General features: G+C 31.3%; 1 protein-coding gene across 13 annotated transcripts in view; it reads right to left on the reverse strand.

The window, feature by feature from the left end:
* LOC118205918 (deoxyribonuclease TATDN1-like) overlaps positions 1-8530 on the reverse strand; it is a 108620-nt gene extending 100090 nt beyond the window's left edge. The window contains exons 1-3 of one of the 13 annotated variants that reach the window (XM_085817075.1): positions 8274-8466; positions 6753-6819; positions 5927-5999 (exon numbers count right to left, since the gene is read on the reverse strand). Coding sequence is in view for 7 of the 13 variants with exons in the window: in XM_085817073.1 (XP_085673199.1) it covers positions 6753-6819; positions 8473-8520 (115 nt within the window). In the remaining 6 variants the exon portion in view is untranslated. The other 12 variants (XM_035378198.1, XM_035378197.1, XR_004761079.2 and 9 more) reach the window with 12 other exon arrangements.
* Positions 8531-8905: the final 375 nt, after the last annotated feature.

The raw sequence follows: 8905 nt of genomic DNA on the forward strand, positions 1-8905 counted from the left end.
TAATAAATGATTAATGAAATTATAATATAGTAACTAAGCGCAGAACAAATAAAGCACTAATAACATATTGCTGGTTAGCAACACGGCAATAGGAAATAGTAATATAACTGAATTTGTAAGTTTATATCTTAGGGCATGCCATTCGCAGTTTGTGTATGAGTCCATACAATCATTAGAGTTGTCATTCAGGCTCATCTTCAGTCTTTTACTGGTCTTTGGAGATCTCCGGATCATTTAATTAGCGCTAGAATTATGGATTAGCATTAGCACTGAAAACATTTGAGTTTTTATGTCACGATACTAGAGCTCTTATACTCTTGTTGAAAATACACATTTTACTAGGTTTTTAACATATTTTGTCACTCTATTTTTCTCTTATTAATGATAACAAAACAAAATTTAACTTCTAACATCCATACCAGTTTTTGTACACGATGCTGCAGAAACATAAAATGAAATTCAGAAGTTTCAACAACTGAAATTTAACTTTTTCAACTGTTGCTACAATTTATAACACAAACATAGGAAAACATGAGCTCAAGGAAATGGGAGGGTATAGTACTCTACTTGTAGTGTAGCCTCAATTCAGTGTTTCCCACACGGAAAGTGCATTGAACCTGAAACTCAAGTTTGAAGGAGCGCAGTAAAAGAAAAGGGCAGACAAACTTTTCAGACACTGAGAGATAAATCAACTATTAAGGGGGACAACAGGATGAAAACTAAAAGAAGGGTTATAGATAGTTTATTGATTTATAAATTTTGATTTATTCACGATGTAATTTAAAGTTCTCGGGTGAATAATAGAACCTTAATTTTGATGCATGTACAATCTCAGTTGGTTTCTTTGTGTGAAAATTTTCCCTGTCGATTTCGTAATTAACTTCAGATAATTTATTCATAATCTGATAAGGGCCTGAATAGGGTGAAGTCAATTTTCTAGTATTTGGGTATTCGAATTCCTCGTAAAGGACAAAATCTCCAGGTTGAAATTTAGATTCTACAAATCTGATGTTATATCTAGTTTTATTATTTCGGTGGTATTTGATAGTTTTTTTCTTTGCTAAAGCCCTTGCTTCATTTAAGGAAGGGTATTTATTTTGATCAATTGGAGATTCAAAAGGGAGGTTACCAAATAGTAAGTATGCTGGGGTGAACTTAGTTACCGTATGAGGGGAGTTGTTATATTCGATAACAACTTGCTCTAGCACTTTAGTCCATGGTACTTTTTTAGAAGAAGAATTTACTTTACATTTTAGTCGACTTACTATTGATTGATTTACTCTTTCTACTTTACCATTTGTCTGGGGATGGTGAGATGAAGTTAAAAGTTGTTTAACATTATGCTTTTTAAGAAATTTTTTGAATCTAGAGGAAGTGAAGGCTGCATTCCTGTCACTCAGAATTTTTTCGGGGACTTGTATTTGAAATATTTGTTTTAGACAATTGGCATAGGTTTCTGAAGTTACACTTTTAGAGGGAAAAGCCCAGACATATCTTGTTGCATGGTCAATAACTATATGTAAATATTTTTTTGTAGAATTATAATAATTAAATCCTCCCACAGTGTCAATAGAGAGACATTCGAAAGGTTTGTCGGTTGGGGGTACGTCTTGCATAAGACCAAATTTTTTCTGTTTTTTCTTTTTATTAAGTTGACAAGTATGACAGTGTTTAACAAAATTTCCGATATCTTCGCTAATATGAGGCCAATAATATTGAGGGGTGATTAAGTTAAGCATAATTTGAACTCCCGGGTGACCAAAATTTTCATGGGTTTTATTCAACAATTTTAATCTTAAAGATTTAGGTACTACAATTTTATAAAAATTCTTTTCTTAATTACCATCATATCATTTATCTCTTGGTAATTTTTTCCGCAGACATTATCAGTTTTTTGTTGTTGGATTATTTCATTTCTATCAAGTAAATGTACATAATGTTGGAGGTGCTGTGAAACAGGATGTCTAGAAAGCATGTCAGCTTCAATATTGGTAGAGCCCTTCTGATACTTTACTTCATAATTGAACATACTTAGTTTGAATGATTAACGGAAGAGTCTACCTTTTAAATTTTTAACATTTTTGAGCCAAACGAAGGCCGCATGGTCCGTATGTATAACAAATTTTTGTCCATGCAGATAGTAATAGAATTTGTCTAGGGCATCTACTACGGCCAAACATTCTAGCTCAGTAATCGTATAATTTTTCTCATAATTTCTTAAAGTTCGGGAATGATATGATACAGGGTGAAGGACATCATTTTCATCTGGTTGTTTCAAAACAGCTCCAACAGCAGTTTGAAAAGCGTCAACAAAAATATGACATAGCCTACTGGAATCATACAATTGTAAAACAGGTTTGGAAATCAGTATTCTTTTCATTTCGTCAAAAGCTTTTTGACATTGGTCATCCCATTCCTACTTGACATCTTTTTTCAAGAATCTGTTTAATGGAGCTCTAATAGTTGCATAATTCGGAATGAATCTATGATACACATTCACACTTCCCAAAACTCTTTGTAACTCTTTGGTGTTACTGGGGTTTTTAAGTTTCTTAATAACTTCTATATTATGGTTATCGGGAATTATTCTACCATTTTTTATTTCATAGCCAAGAAATGTGATCTGATCTCTGGCGAACACACATTTGTTTCGATTCAATTTAATATGCTCCTCTTTAAACACCTCAAATAAAATTTTTAAATGTTCTAAATGTTCCTTCTCAGAGGAAGAGTAAACGATTATATCATCAAAGTAACTGCAAGCAAAATTAATTTTATTTTTTGTTAATATTCGTCTAATTGTTCTGTTAAAAATTGCAGGAGCATTTTTGAAACCAAAAGGGAGTCTTAACCATTCAAATAATCCAAAATTCGTGCAAAAAGCTAATTTCTCAGTATCTGCAGGGTGAATCGGGATATGCCAGAAACCAGATCTCAAATCAATTGTAGAAAATACTTTTGCTTTACTTAATTTGTCTAACAAAGTGTCAATGCGAGGAAGAGGGTTTGCATCTGTTTTAGCCAGGGAATTCAATTTTCTGTAATCTATACACAATCTAGTTTTCTTACCTTCCTCACGTTTAAGTACTAAAGTCACGGGGGACGAATATGGGCTACAACTTTCTTTAATTATACCTGCTTGTAATAATTGATCAATTTGGGTCTTAATTTCCTCTTCTTCCATAGGAGATGTTCTATAAGGTCTTAATGATACAGGCAAATCAGAATTTAAATTAATTCGTTGAGGTTCAATATTAATTTTTCCTACATCATACTTATTTTTAGAAAACACAGATGAATAATCATTTAACAATTTTTCCAAGTTATACTCTTTGTTATCGACAGTATTAGAAACAGCATTTTCACATAAATGTTAGACTGAGAAACTAATTCCTTTGGATTTGTAGTCCGAGATTTACAGGTTGGAAAATTTCTTACATCATCATCATTATTAACACATGGATAAACATTTGTTGTACCACCTTGAAGTTGGAGGTGTAGAGATATGGGTCGGCTATCAAAATGGCAGTCATCATTAAGTACAATAGCTCTCTGTTTAATTTTTAAATTAGTACAATCAATACTCAACTCAAATAATTTGCATTCATAAAGTCCTAAAATTACATAATTCAAATTATTATCAAGAACAAACAAGGTAATTTGGTTACTAATCCGTCCAATTTTCATTTGTATACAACATATTTTGTTGAAGATTATTTTTTCTTTAGTTTGGGTTACTGAAAATGATCTAACTCTTTGTACTTTTAAACATAATTGTCTAGCTGTTTTGGAAGAAATTATTGATATGGTGGCACCACTGTCTACAACACACTCTAGACATTTCTTATTGGACAAATATCCGACACCTTTAATAGTCAAGTACTGTGAGGGGTTTCTGGGGTTGGTTCTATTGCAAGGGGCGTAACATTAGGTGTATCAGATCTCTCCCCTCTGAAAGGACAAACCTGAAACCAGTGAAAAGCATTTGGGATTCCGTTCCGGGTGCAAAGTCTACAGGGACTGGGTGGCAATGGCAATCTATTTTGAGAATTATAATTATGATGGCTTGTAAATCTTGGACCTCTGAACCGATTATAAAAATTACTGGTCTCTGAAAACGTTGGAAATTGTTGGGTCTAGGAGAATCTTGTCTCACAGTAGTTTCATAGCTTGAAGCTGAAATTCTACTTCTATTAAATCAATTGTAATCTTGGGGACTGTTCCCAATCGAAGTAACAAATCTGGGAGGTGCACTTTTGATTTGTTGATTTTCGCTAATCTTAATAAGCTTATGGACATGAGTAAGCCAAGAGATGGGGTCAGAGGGTGCGTTGATCGTCATTAAGGATTTTAATTCTATAGGAAGGCCATCCGTCAGACCCTCCAAGATCATTTCATGAGTTAGATTTAATTTTTTACCAATATCTAATTTTTTGCAAAAATATTGCGTTATGTTCTCTTTATGATTGTACTTGTAATTGGCAAAATCACCAAACGTAGTTAAAGTGGGGTCGAAAAAATTTTCCTTTAAAATTTGGACTAATTCCACATATTTAGTAATTTTATGGCAGTTTTTGACATATACGCTAAGTGCATTACCTTTTAGATATCGAGCTACATTATTAAGCTTCCACGTTTCATCTTTATCTAACTGAGTTTTGTTAAAGTACTCAAGCCATGAATTTATATCTATATCATTCTGCGCGTCAAAGGGAATTATACTTGTTTCAGGTTCAGCACTAGCTGCCCTTAATGAATCATCAGGATCAGAGATGTTTTCATTAGCCATTATTCTCTTAATAATACTTTCATAAATAAAACTAACTCAAAAATAATACTCTTTAAATTTTCCCAAAACAATATTAAAACCAAAATACATCCTTTAAATACCAAATTTAAAATACATTTATACCAAAATAATACTTTTTAAAATTTTCAAAATAAAAACACTATTATTAAATCAGTAATTATAATTCAATAGTAATAATATCATTTGCATCGCCAATCTTTTTACTAATTGCTTCTGTTTGACTTATTGTGACGAGAATACGACTGATGAAATCGACACGAAAATACACATTTTTGTGCACTCTTGATTAGATTTTCACAAAACACGATCAATCACCACAAAAGCACAAAGCTCTCGAGAGCAACACAGAACGGCGTAGATGTAGGGAAAGATTTCCATCCTCAAAAGTAAGTCAACGGTAAGAGCACATTTGATGAACGACGAATTTTCGATGGAAACACAGATCACGCATCACAGGGGGCAGAAGGATTCTCTGGACATAAAATAATCTGCAGAATACCAGAATACAGGTAACAGAAGGAAGGATGATTCTCTTGAAGCAAGAACGCCTAGAGAAAAATGTAGAAACATAGAAGTCGCACAGCGGCAAATTCATCTAAAGTGTGTAACATTTTATCCGTATAATCCTTGGGGTATCTTCTTTTTTAGATAATCCCTTTGAAGGTGGTATCCTACCAGCTTTCTGAAATGTAATTTCTCATACATTATTTGTTTTGTGCAGCCGGGGCAACAGGAATGAGACAAATTTTGGAATATAAAGTGGTAGGTTTATTTTAGCATCCATCTCAGAAGCGTTCTTTTCATACCTTAAGCAGAAGTCCTATTTATACATATGTGTGCGTCACGAGGCTCCTCCAATCAGCGATATTAATTGAAATCACAAGGTGACGCTATCTTCTCATCAGGAGTGTTCTTAAGGACTTTGTGTAATATGACAGATTTATGAGTTTGGCGATTTGGTGGGTGCCAACAAGTTAATATATTTTATACTAAAGAAAGGATTTTGCCAAAATTTAGGAACAGGGATGCAATTTAGGTAGAGAATCGCCAACGCATTATTAAGCAATATTATTAGAATTTAATTTAATCAATTGATTTAAAAATATCATTACATACATATATGAGGAAGTCGGAGTCTTTAAAATTCCAAGAGTTGGAGTTGGTCATTTTCCCTACCGACTCCACAGCCCTGTAATGTGAATAAATGAAAATACAAAATTATGTCCAAAATGATATGCAAAAATCAAGTTAAAATGTACTTTCAAAGCTTAAGTCTAGTGCTAACACAGCTAAGATTAATCTAACTTAATTTATCAAATTATTTCGATTATTCAGCCCATATTATTGTGGGAAAATATGATGCAAAAAAGTGAGTGAGATATGTTAGTTGTAAGAAAAAAAAATCTGACTAAAATTTTGGATGGAGATGTAAGGGAAAAAATACCGACTAAAGAAAGTTGTACTAGTGGCAATTTAATGAAATTGAATTGACTTCTTCATGGGGACATTAACCTTTTTCTCATTCTATTGTTCAATAATTAAAGAAGCTTGAGTAAGCATTTTCGTTCTTTCAGCCAACTTGAAAATTTACATAGAGAACCCAACTAGTTCTTAAATAAATTAGAATAGCATCCCTACATTTAATCAGGTTTACATTAAGAGTTAAAACGTATCTACAGAAAGTTTCATAAATTAATAATTAATTCAAAGATTGATCAAGTTAAATAAAATTAAATTAAAAAGAACAATTAAAATAAATTATGAAATGTCTAGAAATAAATCATATCTTATACAAAAAAACATAGTATTATACTGCATATTATAGTATTACATTGTTTTATTAATAATTTTATACATAAGAATCATTTCAAGGTATGGCTATTTTGTTAACATACTATATTCTTACATAATCATGGTTTTTAAAAGAATGTAGAAAGGATACCAGTTAGATTTGCTCCAATATCAATAATCCTTCTCCTGATAATTGGTGCTGCCATCATGCATGGTACCTGAAATTAACATTCAATTGATTTATTTGCTTGTTGATTGGTTTAAAATTTTATATACAGTATAATAAAAAAGTGCGTTTCATGAAAAATTTTAGAAATATTTTATATCATTATATAGATCTTCTTTTGTTTTCTCTAATATTACAGTATATAATCTTTTAATCTTCTAAAGAAACTGAAATACACATGATTTTTAAAAATTACAAATACATTTCATAATAATGTAAACAGCCCTTATAACAATGAATTCCAAATCTTTCTATCTTCTTCAGTAGCTTTCTCACTTGCATTTTTCATCATGATTTAAAAAATTTTGATTTATCTTAAGACTAAAATTTATGAACAAATAAAAAAGTACTTTGTATCAGTGAAAAGAATATTATTAAATTAATAACTTTAGTTTACTTTTATGAAATACAGAATACAGTTGTATTAATATGTCTATTCACAGGCATTTTTTAGTGTGTTATGTGTTTCATTTCATCCATGCCATCAGAAATGGCATTTATTGGATAATTTTTACCTTTTGATTTTCAAAAAGCAAAATTATTTACAGAAGGGTATAATTAACAGAAGTGGTAACAATACAGTATTTGAAGGAAATCTGATTTGATTTTGCAAGTGTTAAAATTTGATTTTCAACTTTTCGTCGTTCACTTTAGACAGAATATCGAATACAACATTATCACTTACACATTTCTTTTTAATAAATTGACCTTCTTTGAGAAGTCATATCCAAAAGTTAACAGCAATAATAAAAAATCCACTTTCAATTAACAACTTCAGATTTAATTTTCGAAAGAAAAACATGAATATTTGGAATTTATAATCAGTCAGAATTTAACCTTCGACTGACGCTGATTTCGTAAAAGACTTCTAGGCGTTTTGAGAAGAAATGCTCATTGAAAAAAAAAAGGGGGGGATATATATTAGTAATCCTCAAAATTCTTTTGGATTTTGAACTTCATTGCACAAATTTTCTGTAAAATCAGAATTAGCCAACTTTCTGGTAGTGATAACTGAAACAATGTCAATTTCAATGCTCACAGTAAAAATTAATACTTTAAATTACGTTTAAATAAAACCATTAGCATTTTTTCCTGAACTGTATAGTATTAAATAATCAACTATATTTACATTTGTATGCAAAATAGAGAATATTTTATAATTCATAATTTCAATATGTAATTTTATAAATTAAAATATCAACCGATTAAAAAAAAAGGAAAGGAAGAACAATTTTTAATTTCAGGAACAAATTTAATTTTTACGACTAAGGGAAATGAAATCCACTTTTATTAATAAAGTGTGTTAGAATCCAATTTTTCTCACTTTGTTTTTACATTCATACCGAATTTTCTAGCATAAGTATGTTAAACAGACTAGTGGTCCGTACATGAAATTTCTGGGTTCAGAAAGCCGTTAATCCAGTAAGTTAACTAAAATGTTCCTACGTTTAAAACACTTCGGTGATACGTTAACTGTTTATCCGCCGTATGACTAACAAACAGACTACGATTTCTTTCTCCGTTTAAAAGAATTATTCGATATGAAATATATTTTTCTCTTTATTTTTAGACAGAATCACAACCATGGATGATTATTATGACATTTCAAGCTTTAAATATATGTTCCCGAAAGAAATAAACATACATGTGAGAAAGACAGACAGACAAAGTAGCCAAAAGTCTTGTTTTGCATTCGCTAAGTCTTTCTCCGGGGATAGGCGAAAAATCAAACCTAGGTGCGAAGGCAAGGTATATACGAGTTCAAAAGGCCAAGAAGAAAAGAATGGGGCAAAATAAAATTAAAATAAATGGCCCAAAGCAATGTAGGGAAAAAAATAAAAAAAAAGTCCTATAGAAAGAAAATGAAATGAAGTAGAAAATTTAATAAAAATACGATTAAGTCCATGCGAGTAGTCAAAAGGGGACGAGGCCGTGCTCATTTGCTATAAATAGTGTCTCCCAGGTGTGTGTAGTGAGTGCGTTTAGTAAAGCTGAATAGATGTAAGGATGAGAAAATCAAAGATTGGGGGTCAAATTAAGATAAAGATTGGCAGTCAAAGTCTAGTTGAGAAGCTAAC

Source organism: Stegodyphus dumicola, chromosome 5 (assembly GCF_044657685.1).
Source record: "Stegodyphus dumicola isolate Sdum_Otavi_A_Nest chromosome 5, ASM4465768v1".
Lineage (NCBI taxonomy): Eukaryota > Metazoa > Arthropoda > Arachnida > Araneae > Eresidae > Stegodyphus > Stegodyphus dumicola.